The 17,101-nt window shown below is 37.7% G+C and overlaps 1 protein-coding gene across 13 annotated transcripts in view; it reads right to left on the bottom strand.

The window, feature by feature from the left end:
• The window catches only part of FREM1 (FRAS1 related extracellular matrix 1), a 167,416-nt gene that overhangs the window by 26,713 nt on the left and 123,602 nt on the right, over nt 1-17,101 (bottom strand). For 11 of the 13 annotated variants that reach the window (XR_011995551.1, XR_011995553.1, XR_011995555.1 and 8 more), the window contains 4 exons: nt 12,930-13,131; nt 12,066-12,210; nt 2,738-2,867; nt 43-115 (listed from right to left, as the gene is read on the bottom strand). Coding sequence is in view for 6 of the 13 variants with exons in the window: in XM_072728241.1 (XP_072584342.1) it covers nt 43-115; nt 2,738-2,867; nt 12,066-12,210; nt 12,930-13,131 (550 nt within the window). In the remaining 7 variants the exon portion in view is untranslated. Of the gene's footprint in view, nt 1-42; nt 116-2,424; nt 2,563-2,737; nt 2,868-12,065; nt 12,211-12,929; nt 13,132-17,101 lie in introns of those variants that run through there. The other 2 variants (XR_011995556.1, XM_072728246.1) reach the window with 1 other exon arrangement.

The raw sequence follows: 17,101 nt of genomic DNA, 5'->3' as shown, positions 1-17,101 counted from the left end.
CTCCTACAAAAATAGGAAACAAACTGTAGACATGAAACGTACCTGGGTCAAACTGAATCAGTTTAGATGGAGTCAGAGTGAAGTCTTTTCCAACTGTAGCTGACACCTGGTTGACCTTAAAAGGGACAAATGTCCTTTTTTAATAAAAATATATTTTAATTGAGAAACATCTAGTCTAATACCATAATAGACTAAACTTATCCTTGTTTTTTCAAGGAGGCTGTATATCCAACATGGGGCTTGAACTCATGACTCCAAGACCAAGAGTTGCATTTTCTACTGACTGAGCCAGCCAGGCACCACCCCAAAGCCATGCTCTTAAATCTGTTTTTAACATAAAGTTTTTTCTTTAATTATAATAAACCATTTTAGATTTAGGCTACATGGATCTTCCTTAAAGTTAACTTTTTTCCTTTTTCACATCTTTATAAATAATTCAGTCATTGAAGAAAGCAACATAAATTCTAAATAATATTTTTCTCTTCATTATGAGTGTCCATTTATTACCTTCCTTCTTCCCCAAGCTGGCTTTGAAATTGTGCCTCAGAGGAAAGAGAGGGGGAGAAGAAGCAATAGCAGGTGCTCCCAACAAGTAGCTTTGGGGTATCCTGTGAGTTTCAGGGCACTGACGCCTTAGACAAGTTGACCATATACAAGTTTGGTCCATTTTCCTATCCGGATGAAACCACCCCTCTCCACAGAAATGAAGAAGAGCTCAATGGGGATGGCAGACCTGGTGAACGGCCACACAAAATTAACCCATACACACACAACTGAGGGCTTTTGAGGCTCCATCAAGTAAGTTAGCAACAACAAAAATGGTGCTAGTTTACAGAGACTATTTACTGATCTCCTGTTCCTCACTCCCAGGGCTAAAAACCAGAGGTGATTTAGGGCTCTCAAGCCATGGCCTTATCTTCCCCAGAGGGAGTCTAAATCCATGTTAAGAACAGTGTCCTTGACCAGTTTGAAAAAGAAGTCATCAAATGAGAATCCCATGTAACCATGATAGGCAGGGGTCACTTTGCCCTTTTTTAGACATGTAAGATGGCCGAGAAAATGGGTGACTCTATTTCTTCACTTTCATACAAAGAAATGAAGTGCACAATTGAAAAGATAAATGTTCCTATTTTTATGGCTTTAGACATTACCTCCATTCATCACCAAAGGCCCTAAGATCTGCTAATGGGTCTGCAGTGGAAACTGTGCTGAAGAGACTATTTCCTCCGAAGCCTCCATTTGTTCTTTGCCTACAATGCCAAGGCTCCTCCTGAACAACCTTTCATTGTGAAAAGGCAGCCCATTGTACACCTGTATCCACCATATGCTGGAAGTCACATTTCTCCACATGGCTCTTGCACATACAATTACTTAGTATTTACCACCACTGAGCTAACAGACTCCTGTGTGGGAAAAGGAACAGTCTGAGGCAAGCTGGTTGGAGCAATCAGCCTGGTGAAGGTGCACGATTCAAACTGGGGCAAACAACACAAGTCAACGTGCTTTCCCTTCCTCTGCCTCTGATCCAGTAGCCAATATGCTCTGGGTAATGGTGGCACCTGCACTCTGGGTGGAGCTGTCCCTGAGGGCTCAGGGCTGTGTCTGATGAAGGCCTGTAGATTCATGGTGTGCGTTCAGCTTAAGTAGACAAAAGTGTTCCATGTCACACCACATATGTTCTTTCTACCTGGCCAGGTGAATGGTATGTGGCCCAAAACTCTAGACTCGAGCATATGGCGTTTTCTATAGAAGACCAAAGCATTATTTAAAAACCATTCAGGCAGATTTCATTTTGCATGAACAATCTGTTGGGAAATTATAGGGCATTCCAAGTTGTCTAATGTTTCAATAATAATAAAACATCCACTGGGAAAAAGAGCTTTTGCCTACTGGACAGGTAAATACCAAATGTGGATATGGTAGGATTTAAGTGCACAAGGCTCTGAGGGTGATTTGAATTTATTAATATAATTGCGACTGAACTGAGATGGACCTTTTTTCCAGAAGCTAATATCACTCCCCCCTTTCATCAGATTGAGGAGCGGAGTCTTCAAGGCTCGCTCACTACTGTTAGTTCATAAAAGCTTTCAAGCTGTCATTCTCTTGAAGTGTTACTATGATAGCAACTCCCCAAAAAATCCTTCAATTCTGGAAGCCATAGGTTGTGCTCCCTGGTCCATGCCAATGGAAAGGAAACCAGTTGACTAATTTTAAAGTGATTAATGAATTTTCCTTATATTTCAGAGGCCTGGATTGATATATGCTCTCTTAATTTTAACTTGGGTGACTCTTAAGATAAGTTTGCCCCTTGATTTCCCTCATCCCCTGAGACCACAGGAAGTGATCCTGGTGGCATACTAAGAGAAAGCCATCTGGGGGCTGCACTTTGCTCTGGAGACCTCACAGGATGTCTTGCATACACACCTTCTTTTCCAAAGCAGAGTTTGGCCCGAGGTCACCAGGTTGGATATATCTCGCTGTAAGGTCAAGCTTCAAGGCTCAATGACCAGATGTAAAAACTAAAAAATGAGTCTGAAATATCTCATCTAGGAACTAATTAAGCTAGATCAAGGGTGAAAGGACAGAAAACATTAGATGTAAAATCTCTAAAATAAGGCGATATTTCAGCAATTTGAAATTTCCTTTGTTACTCTCGTTTTCTTTTTAAGAAAATAATCAAAGGCACCAAACAGCAACACAAATTTTAGCCCAACAGTTTACATTTTTGACTTGTTACCTTTACATTCACGAAGGCTGAGTCCATGGAATATCCCCTTCTGGTAATTTCCAAGGGCAACATGCCCACACTCTCGCAGACCTCAAATTCCGTCTGTGACCACTCAATATGAGACCATTTCAGTTCCAAACTGTAAATGAAAGGAAAAGAAAAGGGAAAAACATTTTGGTAAATGCCTTTAGGGATCCTCTGCTTGGTAGGAGATTGAACCACTGGCTCATATCATGGTGACAGAAGTGGTTCCTCAGCCTACACCACTGCTAAAAATTCCTTATGCTTATTTGGTACATTTTAGTTCAAAAAGAACTCTTACTAACAATCTCATCTGATGCTTACAACAATGCTGTGAGGTAGAAAGAGTAAGTATTAGAATTCTGTTTTACAAATGCAGAAACCAAGGTTAAAAGCCTGCAGAGGGACTCCAACGTGAATGCTCTGAAGGAACCAGCAGTGATAAAATTCAAGGGAACATTTATTTCTGGAAAGGATATTGATAAAGAAATCTTCTCCCTTATTTTTTTGGCCTTTGCTGGTACATCAAGAAGGTTCCAGACACAGATCATCTCTGAACTTGGGTTCAGTTTTAATAACTGGTTACCTTTCAGGATATACCTAGGAATTACAACGTGCATGGGTTTTACAATCATAATCTGTTCCTTCTTCTGTGCATATAAAAGGGCATGTAGCTTGCATGCAGCTATACAACTGAATAAACCTGATAAATAGGGGGTGGTCTTTTTCCCACAGTAGATTTAGCAAGCCCAACATCAGATGGAAACTGTCTACTCCTCATAATAGAGAAACTTTTTTTCTCTTTTTCAGAAAACCAGAGAAAATCAGAGACATGCTTGTATAAGACACAAGCAATCTTCACTATGATCATCCAATACACTTCTTCTCTTACTTTTGTTTCTCTCATTTTCCTTTATTTCTACATTGGCAAAACTCTCAGTGGTTGTCTTACTGTTTTCCCAATCTTCCACTCAGATATAGGCTGTCTTCTAGATTTCTTAATACATTTTTTACAATATTTTCCTCACACAACTATAAATTCTGGGTACTGCCATGTAGGGCACGGGTTTCACAAGGTTCTCCAGGCTTTCGTGGAGACCATTCATATTAGAGAGTAAGTTTATCCCCTACTATCCACTTGATGTCTTTGTACCAATCATGTGTCACAGTCATATACTCTAAGCGCACCAGCAAGATAAACTCAAAAGCACTCTCTTTCTCTTACTCCAAGGACCAGGGGCCAGTGAGGCAAGGTAGTTTGGGGGCATGGAATTATGGTAGAGGTTCATTGAATCTATATGAACATACATGTTTATTCAATCGATACATATGAAATTTATTGTTACTGGCATGCTGGGCTTTATAAAATTTCGACATGAAAACAGAATCCTCATATTAGAAATACTGGGATACTCGTGGGTCTTTGATGTAACTGAATTCAAATCTGGCATGGAGCAGTCAAGAAATAAAGACATAAATGGCTATGCTTAAAGAATCACAAGATAACAAGCAACGAAGCTATTATAAATGCCAATAAAAATAACGTGGCAAAGAATTCCTTCAGGACCCTGCTAAGTGAGAAGGGAGAAAAAAATCAACAAGATGGATTAGGGGAAAGGACAGAGAGATGAAACAGAAAGGAAAGAAGAGCAGTGGGAATGAATGGAATAGATAAAGATGGGTGGATTTCAGCTAAGTCTCACTAAGGTTTAAATGAGTTTCAACATCCAATCTCCTGAGGATCCATCCATCCATCCACTGCTAATGGGAACCATGACAAGCAAAAATTCATCATTGTCACTCTGCAGATCCAGGTGACCTCAAGGCCTAAAGCTAAATGCAATTTGATTGCTGATCTAGATCCATAAAGGGACCATGGAGAGTGCTGTTCAGTTTCAAACCATAAAGGGCTTTGGTGTTTGGGAAAGTGCATGCATTTCCCTGATGCACAATTAGAATGTGGCATATTGCTTACAGGATAAAGTTGTCATTACACAATGTTCTAGTTTCTTGTCTTAAAATTCCTACCTACAAATAATAAAGATCTATTGAAAAGCCATGAAACTAAGTCATGCTATATATTTTTCGGAAAAATATTTAAATCACAAAGCACATGCACACCGACAGGATATGTGCAACACATGTTTTGAATGTGTCTGGGTTTTGCAGTACTGTTTGAGATCTTTCTATTGCTGAGGCTTGTAGCTTAAATTCTATGCAAACACCTAGAAGAAAAGAGATGTAGTCAATCACTTAGGAATTCCCCCTGCAGGAAGTCACACAGCTGTTCTCTGGGCGTCATATAGACAACCAGATGCAGGAGCCCATGAGAGAAATTTTGAAAGCTCTGAATGTGGTGGGGTCATGTAGACAAGACTTGAGTCGAGTCTTCACATTTTAATGATTCCTTCCTTCTCTTGTCACCATTGGGCAAAGCTCAATCTAAGATCAGAAATGAAGTTCATGGACATACTTTATGTCAAACCCAAATGGCGATCATTTCAAGTCATTTAGCAAGAAGTGAGAACTCCTTGAGCCCTCAGGTCATGGTTTTTCAACCTGGACACTACTGACCTTGGGACCAGACAGTTCTTTGTTGCTGAGGCTATCCTGTGCCTGTGATGGTTAGCATCATCCCTCTCCTCTGCCCACTAGATGCAATCACATCAGCCCCTCCAAATTAGAACTGTTTCCAGGGATGCCTGGGTGGCTCAGTTGGTTAAGCATCTGCCTTTAGCTCAGGTCATGATCCTGGGGTCCTGGGATTGAGTCCAGCATTGGGCTCTCTACTCAGCAGGGAGTCTGCTTCTCTCTCTGCCCCTCACTTTGCTTGTGCTCTCCCTTTTTCTCAAATAAATAAAATCTTAAGAAAATAAAACTATTTCTAGAAATCTCCAAATGTCCCTTAGAGGTAACTCATCCTCAGAGGTAAGTCATCCTCAAGAAACTCCTCCCTCAGTGACTATGGGATACTTATTACAATAGAAAAATTTATTTAATGAGGAAACTGAATTTTAATTCCCAAAAACCACTGCTGTGAACGGAAGACATAGGATTGGTCAGTGGAGATTAAATTGGGTTGGAGATCACAGGACCTCTGGTCCCTCTGCCACACACAACACAATCTCAAAGTGTGGCACAAGAAGACTGTGTTGCTTTGTTTCCTGTCTCCATTTTTATGCCTTTTCATTTGTTTTCCTTTAGCATATATTTTAAATTTACATTTTTCCTTGCTACATTTTATTTATTCATATAAGCAGTGACATGGTTATAAATATTTTAACAATGGACTCTGGAGGGAAGAGGTGTGTGCGTGCGCGCGTGCACGTGTGTGTGTTTAATACTGATTTAAGAATGTATAGGATACAATTTATAAGTAATAATATTAGATATACTACACTTTTATTGTAGATTTCACATAATTGGTTGATTCTCAGCTAACATTTTGTTGATGTTTCTCTAACTTTTGCTATGAATATAAGAAAAGCCATTTAAACACCCAATTTAAAACTGCAATCCATCCCTAAATTCCAGCACCTGTGATTCCCCTTATCCCAACCAACTTTTTCATTTTCCAAAGCAGTATCATGTAGAATATACTATTTAATTTATTTAGATATGAAGCATGCTCCCAAGTACACAGAAGTCTTTGGTTCACTGATATATTCCCATGTCCCTTAGAGAGTGGCTGACAGTTAGTGCTTGATAGATATTTGTTCAATGAATGAAGGGAACTTGTTTACCCACTGTTTCCCAAGCTAAATTGACCACCAGAACCTTTAGTCTCCCCAGCCCTATCAACATCATATTTCACAAAATTTGAAAAAAATGTTAGGATAAATGATCCTCACATGTTCTTTCCAGTTCTTACTCTGGATTCTTTGGCTATTATTGTACTTTATTAGAGTATTGAGAAAGATGGCGCTGATAAAAGAGTATTTGACCATAAAGCATGATTGCTTAATACATATGTATGGTATTTTCTAAGATATGTGCATGATTCTCAACTTTTGGCAACGTCTAGATACAGCTTTGATTGTCACAACTGGGAAGAGGGTGATAATGGCATTTTGTGGGTAGAGACCAGAGATGCTGTAAACATCCTGCAATGCACAGGACACGCCACCTGCCCTTGGTTTGCCTCCCAGCCCACGACAAAGAAATTACCTGGCCCAAATTGTCAACAGTGCTGCTGTAAAAAAATAAAAATAAGAATAAAAATTATATATATATATATATATATATATATATATATTTTCTGATATTTCATTTTGTAGCTACTTGAGTCATATGAATGAACAATTAACTGAAAGAAACAGGATTCAAACCCTAGTTTGGGATTTGGGACATTAATCTAGGTTAACAAGTGCGTGTGAAAAAGGCACTTAGCTGCTCTATGCCTCAGTTTCCTCACTTCACAAAGTGTAAATGATGATGAGTCTATACTTCAAAGGGGTTAAATGAGCCTTAATGAATACTCATTAAGTATTTTTAGTTTCTCACTGAAAGTTTTATAGAAGTAAAATTGTGACTAATTATTCTTCCAACTAGATCTTCATGTATAATCAAGTAGCATATGACTTAGGAAAATTGAAAGGCTAAAAAATATTTTTCTGGGTATTCTAAGGCTTATCAATTCAAAGAGGATGTTATTAATCTCCATAATCTCATGCTATGAACACCTGTGTTTTCCATTTTGTCTTTTCCTCATGGTAATGGGAAAACAGTGTTTAGCCAGGAGGCAGCACTCTGAGTACCCAAAACAAGAGCTTTGGAGTTAGACACATCTTGCAACCACTTATTAGTGTGTGATTCTGGTCAGTTACCCAGTCTCCTGAGGCCTCAGTTTTCATTAGTTTTAAAACGAGAATTATACTCATGTCAAATGATGAAAATTAAAATTCGTTAATATGTATAGAGCACCTGTACACAGTGGGTGCTTAATAAGTGCCAATTCCCTTCCCTTACTCTGTGCTTTTTAGATCTATCCAGAGACAAATACTTTAACTTCTGGCTTGCAGGTAACATGAAAGCTTTACTTCGCCAATGGTTTCAACCTCTTCCCCTGCAAGGTGTTTCATAAAAGTTGCTAAAACATTGCTGAGTTGGCCTGTTAGAAATTCCTTTACTGTTTGATTTCTTTTGTCCCTTCTCTTTCAAAGGCAGGAATGAATAAAGGTAGCCAGAGGGAGGAGAAGAATCAGTCCTTGGAATCGTGCAGCAGCAGAAGCAACCCAGTGATGAAGAATTTCACCACTGGTCAACTTTTCTTTTGAAGTTGACTTTTTTTTTTTTTTCCCAGTGGGCACAGTAAAGAGGTCAATGTAGAAGATGTGTGAATAAACTGCCTTGGTCAGAAGTTGGCTGCATTCTGTGATCTGCACAGACATTTTTGAGGACCAGTGTGAGTCCTATGTAGCTGAGTTTGGGAGCTCTGCACACTATTTTGAGACTGGAACGGGGCTAGAGAACAGATATGATGTCATGTGACTGAGTCATGCCAAAGCACGAGCCAATAAGATGAGCGCCCACTTTGAAGTCATGAGGTCAGGATTCACTTTCAGATCTGCCATTCATTCATTTCGTGACTTCTGGCCAATTACTTAAATGCTTTGAGCCTGATTTCCTTATCACCCTCAGAGGACTGTATTTTGTAGATTAAATTAGACAACATATGTGAAAGCACCTAGCACAGTGCCTGAAATTTAGGCACTTAGCCAAATTTAAATCTTTATGCAAATTTCCATGAATTTCAGTGTTATAAAATAACTTCTATTTACAATAAAATGTCTCCCAAATGTATTCCATGAAAAATTTCTCCCATAAGCTATTCTGGGGTAGGGTGGTGATTGTTCAAGAGGCAAATCAAATTGAGATATGCCACGTACTATATCTCCATCTCAGAGATTCCCACTCCATACAAGCATCTCCATGATTCTGGGAGGTGATGCTGTTAAACAGCATGCAAGCAAGCTAGCTAGCTAGCTAGCAACAACTTGATTAAATCAAGATTTCCTAACACCTTTTCTAATGGAATATCTATTGACCCCTCAGAACTGATATTCTATAGAAATGCTGCAATAGCAACATTTTAGTAGCAAAAACTTACTATCAATCAAAATCCTAAATAGGAGTCCTTCTTTGTTTTTAAAAGAGCCTCCTTTCTCTCCAGATTGTGCCCAATAGTCCCTATAACTTTATTACAGAAGGTTTTCAGCCCTCCAAATACACGTAATATTAATCCATTAATCCTAAACCAACCAGAACATAAAATTACATAAAGCTTATTAGCTTATTGATTAAAAAGCATGTTGACTATTTACTTTGTGAATCATTCCAGAATCGATTTCCAATTAGAGATGGGCCACCAAATGTCTCCGGGATACCCCTTCAAACCGTCAATCTTCTACTCATATGAATGAACAACAGCAATCACCACTGCAAGTTACATTTGTCAAGGACTTTAACTATATAAGATGTGCTCACATGTTTTATCTCATTTGTTTCTCCAAACAAATTGTGGTATCGCCCTCATCTGACAGAAGAGATAACTAAGGCTTGCACAGTCACCTAGGTCAATGGCAGACCCAAAGCTTGAGCCCTGTTCTTTGGCTCTAAGTCCAGTGGCCTATTGTTTGTTATCTATACCATAATTCCCAGTGTCCCAGTGTGTTGGACATGGAGGCACATTAATATCAATATCTGTAATTCACTACTTTAAAAAAAAAAAAAAACCCGAAACCTAATGTCCTTGAAGAGTATGTATTCCTCCTTTCTTGGGTGGCCAATGACTAGAGAGAAAGAAGGGAGATAAGTCTGCTGCTCCTTTCCTGATAGGCCAGTTGAGTTGACTGGTTAAGAGCGGGCAAGAAGTTCCTTAGTGCAATAAGGAAAATGGTGGACTCTAGGGCCACCTTTCCTGGGCCTGAAATCCCAGAATTAGTTGCATGAGCCTAGAAAGGTCACCTCCTATCTCCATGCTTCAGTTTTCTTGCCTATAAATTCTGGATTATGGTGGTACCTAACTCATTGGTGGTTGTGAAGAGCAATGAAACAGAGTAGAGGGGTGCCTGGGTAGCTCAGTCCGTTAAGTGTCTGCCTTCAGCTCAGGTCATGATTCTGGGGTCTTGGGATCAAGTCCTGCAATGGAGTCTGCTTCTTCCTCTCCCTTTGCCCTTCCCCCAGCTTGTGTGCTCTCTCTCTCTCTCTCAAATAAATCAGTAAAAATCTTTAAAAAAAAAAAAAAAGAAAGAAATGGAGTAGAAAACAATTGTGTTGCAAATACCTGTAATATATACAGTACATGTAACTAGGTTCTTACAGGCTGTTTTGGAAAAGTGACTATTCACATTATTGTTTCTTACAGAAATAATGGGTTTCTTGTTCCCAAAACCATCTACTTACAAATGAGGTTAGGGACAACTATACCACTAAAAAATTATGAAGGTAAGTGCTGAGTAATATCTATCTCCCCCTACCACTCCAAAGAAAACAATATATATCAGAATCAAATCAAAGTAACTTCTGAGTTAACCCTTAGTAGGCATATTTGCATCATCTCCTTCCACTGGTTCCAATCATTTCAAGCTGAATTACAAATATCTTCAGGTACATGAAAATTGTATCACAGAAGGAGGAGTCTATTTAAAATAGCCTTAATTAAGGCTATAAATTCCTCTGTGATTCTCCTATGAATCTGAGATTTAAAAACATAAACCATCTTCAAAAGCAACATCTTTGGTAACGATGAGGAATAAAAAGGGTGTGCAGTTGAAGCAGTATCAATCTAGCACCACTGAGGGAGAGAAAAATTCCTATCAACCACGCTATGTTCATAGGTAGAGGAGCAGTGGTCAGCATTAGGTCAAAAACAAGTCTGGTCAATAGTCCCGTTCTTTAGTTGAATTACTAAAAATATAATCAATTTATTAATGATTTTGGAGCAGAGTTTTTTTTTCATTTTCTTGAGAATTGGAAGACATTTGTCTGAAATTACAATTAGGTAATAAATTTTATATAAAGATTGTAATGCCAAGGAATCATTTCTCTTGAATAAGATCAGTTTAATGGGTGGTGGTCTTTCATTTTAGTTTTATAAACTTATGATTATATTTTACTGTCAAGGCCCAGGTCTTCTTTGTTCATTCCTATTTCCCCAGCATCTAGTATTGTGAACCTGGCACATAATAGCCACTTGATAAAAATCTGTGAAGGTTATGAATCTGGGCCAGGTATTATCTGTTATCAGGCCAAATGGAGGCAGGACTCGGAATGAATTTTGCTAAGAGGATGCATTTTTCTAACAATGACTATAGAGACCTCTGCTGGCAAGTGTTGGAACTATAATTTAGTCAGAGAAAGTGAGAATGGAGAGAACAGAGGTGAATTTGCTTTTTTCTTCTTTGTCCATATCATGTCATGAAAGGCCCATAAAGGGGCTGTACTCGCTTATGATGATGTGTGGCTTGACCAGGTTATGGCAAATACTGAAATTAGGATAAATGAGCAACTTTTCTATGAGGTGACTGGGAAGGGTGTTAAATTTCAAAAGAAAAACATAGCACAAGAATTGGACTCTAACATTTCTGTGATTATCTGATAGCTGGTAAATTATTCAAGATCTACATTCAAGAGAAGTTTAGAACAGGGGCTCAGTCAGAAATATTAGGATGGTCTGTTCATCTTGTTAACTGTGAGGATTTGTTACTCTTGCTATTCTGATGGTTCTACATTTTATAGGATTTCAAAGCGTCACTTAGTATTTCTCCAAGTCTATTTTCCCCTTTACACGATCTTCATCTTACCTGTGATCGTTTTATTAACTTACAGGCACAATCACAAGTAATCATTTCATTTTTTGGGTTTATTTGGAGGGAAGAGATATTTTGCTAACCCTTCCTGACTGCCTCATTTTTCCTGCTGTAGGTATTTTAGAAGACTGGTTACTAACGCAGTCCTAGAGTGACCTCTTGCTGCATGATTTGTACATGAGCTTGCAAGCCCAGTCCTGGATGTGAGTGAATTGTCAAGACAGAAACCGCTCTGTGTGCAAAGGTGTATGTATTTACGTAAGTAATATGAATGATCCAGCACTCTATAATTTAACTTTTTAATATTCCCATACTCTATGAGGCTGCTGACTTTCCCATGATCACACATTAGAAAGAAAATTATTTCTCCAAAATCAGTTCAATGACTTCTGAAATGGCCTATCAATTTATCTTTGGATTCTGTTTGAAAAACAATATTTCACATTCATAACTAGATATATTCTGGACATTATAAACAGGACCACTGAATAAGCAAAATAATTTACATTTGAGGAGTAGCAGAGTTCCCTGTGGGGTCCATGATTTGGAATTCCATGATATCTGAATTCACTTCCAAAGATGGGTTTATGATGTAAAGAATGGTCTTACTGTTTAAGTCCTTTTGGACAAATTTCTCATGGATAAATTCACCTACAAAAAAGAAATGAATGAATTTCACAGGAATCAAACAAAATATTAAATAAAAGCTGATAAATTGTATGGTTATTTTATTTTAAGCACAGCTTTAAAAACAGCCAAACTATATATTTTTAAGAAATTAATGTTATTGAAAGTATCTTAAAACTCCTATGCAATAAACTTAAATTAGGCTTTTAAACTTAAATTGGCTCAGAAATATTGTGCCTTAAAGAAAATATAAAAATAGAGGGAGAGTAGGAAGATACAGTAATAAAATCTCTAATTCTGTGCCATCCTTTTTAGTGATGTATTTTGATCATTGTCTTCAAAAAGCAGAAATAATATACAGTCCCGAGAAACCATCATACTCCTCCCAATTTTTTTTAAACTGACATCACTTAGAATTACTAATAGAAAAAAAATTAGTCACAAATATGAAATTGGTCCTGACACTGTGTGTTCTTCTAAATATATTACAATCTGGCTGTTAAAAAGAATTGTGAACAATACACAGCTGCGTATCGGTATTTGATTCTTCCACTCAAGATGAATTTAGGAAAGCTCAGCCTCAAACTCTCTTTCGCACCAATATTGATTTATAAACTGCATCTATCGGTAAGCCCTGGGGAGTGTTTACCAAATGGGCCTATACTTAATTCAATTACTCTCTAGCCTTGCCAGCTACAGGGTACTTTAAGGCGAGCAATTATAAGGATTAAGGAATGCAGTACCTGTGGTTGTGTTCTCCAGATGTCCATGTTGGGGGCCTCGTAAAATCTTAAAGATGATCAGATCGTCATTGGTGTCAGGGTCCGATGCCTTCAGCACATGGGAAGTGAGGTAAATCCCGTAACAGCCATTTTTCAGGAGCACCACTTGAGAAGGGGAATGCAAATGTGTGATGTGGGGGGCTGTTTTGTCCAACTGGTCAACCTGGATAGTCAATAATTACATACAATCTTATACAAAGGTTTCTCACCTCTAAGCACCAGAGAGAGGGTCTTAATGGTTCACAACGATAATCTAGCCCAAATTTCATATTCTTTATCCTCCTCATTTGTTCATTTCTGCTAACGGCTGGTTTGTTCACAGAATCCTCAGTAAATATCACAAGGGCTGGAACAGAGGCTGACTTCCTATTGTAAATTCTGACCCAGCTTTGTTAATTGTTCATTGTCCGACTCTTCTATTAGGACATAAGCTCTCTGATGGCAGACATTATGTCTCCACCCCTCCTCCTCTCTCTATTCTGTGCACCTGGCACAGTGCCTGAACTATAAGAGCAGCTCAGGGAATATTTGTTGAATGAATACATTAAAATTGACCCAAGAATTGTATTGCAGGGGCACCTGGGTGCTCAGTGGTTGAGTGTCTGCCTTTGGTTCAGGGCGTGATCCTGGGGTATTGGGAAGGAGTCCTGCATCAAGCTCCCCTCAGGGAGGCTTCTCCCTTTGCCTATGTCTCTGCCTCTCTCTGTGTGTCTCTTATAAATAAATAAATGAAGTCTTACAAAAAAAATTGTACTGAAAACTTAATGTTAGCTCCAGAGGAAGATCCTCCCATGTTCCCAGTGTTTAGTGGTATACAGAAATAAGGTTATAAAGATAAACATAAGGATATACATCACAAATGCATTGAACATTTTTGGGGCACTGCTTTGTTCAAATGCCATAAATGTTAAATTAAAAACAGAAATACTGGGGTGCTCTGGTGGCTCAGTTGGTTAAGCGTCCAACTCTTGATCTCAGGATGGTGAGATTGAGCCCCGAGTCAGCTCTGTGCTGAGCTTAAGAAGTCTTTCTGTTCCTCTCCCTGTCCCTCCCCTGTTTCTGTCTCTCTCTTAAAAAAAAAAAATTAAAAAACAGAAATACTTCAGTAGGTGAAAAATGAAAAGTATAGGCATTTCATATTTGTTTCACTAAGGATGAGAACCAGGTAACTAAACAGGTAGACTCAATTTACAAAGACAGTGGAGGTGGAATTACTCATGAATGCAAGAGGCATATGGGTTCAAACATCACAAGGGGTTGCAGTCAGGTACGGTATGAAGCTTGGTCCATCTTGCAAATGGAAGTTAGGGAAGAAGCAGGTCAGCATGGATAAGCACCGTTTACTACTGATACTGGAAAACAGGCACAGGAACATGGTCTCCATTCCCTTTACTCCTAATCATTCAATTCTTAACTTCATTTGCCCAAAAATGATACCATTATAAATCTGGGTTCAACTTAGCTAAGTAAAGAGTAAGTGCCCTGACAAGATTATGTATATATTTTTGTATAGGATGAAATAATAAACTGTTATCCACCTATTTAAAAAAAATTGAGGTAGGAGGAACTGAAAATAGAGAATTTCCAAAACTTAGTGTTAACTGGTAAAAAAACAAAACCAAAAACCAGTAACTTGCAGAACAGGAGATGACTATAATATCATTTTTGTTCATCCATATGTTCACACATAAATAGACAAAATTCTGGGAGCATTTACACAAACCTGTTCATTTGTTTTGGGGTGGGGAAAATATCAGGCTTAGTTATGTATTTATATATGGAGTTTTGTAACAATCAAATATTTTTTTCCCTCTCAGATTGGCAAGGTTCTTTTTTACTAACAAAAATAATCATACAACATGTTGGTAACCGTTTGGAGGAAGACACTTTTTTTATATTTTGCTGATAGGGGTTCAAATCAGTGAAAATTTTCTGGAGACAGATTTGTATATGCATGCGTATACATATATGTAAAATGTATATATACTCTGATCCAAAAATTTCACTTTTTTTAGTATGTCCTGCAGAAATAATTAGATGCGTACACAGAATGTGTATGGGTATATATATATGTATGTTTTTACTAAATACAATTAACAAAAAAATCCATAAAATTAAAAGGGCAACACGGGATTTATAAATCATCTCTACCTAACACTGAGTGCCATTCAGCCTTGAAAAATTATGTTTTCAAGAAAGATCTAATGACATTAGATTTTCATAAAATAATCAAGACTGGAGACAGACAATATGCTTGATTGTACATATAATATCCTCCCAGTTTTAATTGCACAGAATAAAAAGATGAAAAGAAGTCACCAAAATTAGTTATCTTTGAGTGGTATGATTGGGAAAGACTTTTTTCTTGTCCCTTTCTGTATCTTATAAGATTATTTACAATAAACAATTATTTTACAAACAAAAAAAGCAATAACAATTTTCAAAAGTTACATTCTCCTCTCCTATAAACTGTGGATGGCAACCTCAGAGTTGTGCAATTGGGTGGGAGGTGGGGAGTCAAATAGTTATCATAGCCTTTTGGGGGAGAAGCTCCTTCAAGTATGATGGCCAGTAAGAGGGATGGTGAATGGCAGCTGAGGAAAAATAACAATACTTGGAACTATGAAAGAAATCCTCAGAATTATAACTAGCTGAGTGCAGGTGTGGAGTTTTTTAATGTTGTATTTTCCTTAAAAACAAAAGTGTTACAAAAGGAATAAATGCCTGTTGTGATCATTTGTTTAAAAAAATATATTTTTAAGAATACTTTAAAAATATTTTAATACATATAAAATAAAACAAAATAAAAATTAACAAAGTATATTTTTAAAAATATTTTAAAAATAAAAACTTTAGTTACATGGTTCCCTCTTGTGTCTTTGGTCACACTTGCCCGAATATCATTACACTTCTGGTTTCTTTATAAAAAAAAAAGAATATATATATATATATTTAATATATTTTAAATATATTTTTAAAAATATTTTTAAAATAAAAACCCTGGCAACGTGGTTCTCTGTAGTGTCTCTGGTCACACTTCCCTAATCTCATTAAATTTCTGGCTTCTTCAAAAACAGGTCTTCTGGCTTAGTATATCAGAAGCATTTTAAAATATTGGAGTCCAAGGCATTTTTTTTAAAAAAGAAGACTACATCCTTTGAAGACCTGTATTGGATTCACTGAAAATCGTCTCAGACATGTGTAAACCATAAGAAGCAGTGACACTGGTCCTTTCTCCCTCACCGCCAGCCCTGTCCCCACTTAGAGAAGAGTAAAAGAATCACTGTGGCAAGGTGCAGTATCCTGGTCAGATAGACATGATTCCCTACTACAGGAATGTCAGGTTGTGCACACTGGTATCAGTGAAACACAACTGTGTTTTACACTTGTGAAGCCTACTGGCTTTGCCCTCGGTCCCACTGAGGCTGAGACCATAACAGTAGTATACTCACAGTTGGTAGATTTTTCTGGACCAACTATTTTTCAGTGGTGGTAGACTTTATACTGCCTTACCAAAGAAGCTCTTGAAGGCAAGAGACTGAGGGGTAGCAGTCACTTACTTCCTAAACTACCTGACCTCTCTGCTAAGAAAGACTAGAAAATTTGGAGGAATTATGGAAAAAAGTTTGAGGCTTTCCTTGTCTATACATAATTGTATTTTATGAAAATACAAGAAAACCTTGTACTTTGGATGAAAAAGAACCTTTACAACTTCTATCCACATTTTCCTATCAGTAAATTCTGCAACTTCCAAGAGATCACTCTCTTACAATAACTGCTCTGTAATATGAGTGTTGGTGTTGGGTCAGGCCTCATTTAAGTTTGATATTTCTTCTAAATTCTCCCTTTTCCTTCTCTACTCTGGAACCCTTATGCCTGTACTTACAATGTATAACTCCTACAAATTTGCAGCCAAATAGATCAAGAAAAGTATTACTGGTTAGACAGTACAATGACATTTTTCTACCTAGTGTGGGGAATCAAGAGTCAGGAAAAAACATACTACTAGATTGAAGACTGGGATGAGACAAATAACAAAACATATAATTGAAAAAAACACATAATTTTACTATATACAAAGTATTTCTTTCATACTGTGTCAATGATGTCAGCATCCACTCTATGTTATCATT

The sequence above is a fragment of the Vulpes vulpes genome, chromosome 12 (genome assembly GCF_048418805.1).
Source record: "Vulpes vulpes isolate BD-2025 chromosome 12, VulVul3, whole genome shotgun sequence".
Lineage (NCBI taxonomy): Eukaryota > Metazoa > Chordata > Mammalia > Carnivora > Canidae > Vulpes > Vulpes vulpes.
The sequence above is the reverse complement of the archived record's forward strand: the minus strand, read 5'-3'. Positions and strand labels throughout refer to the sequence as shown.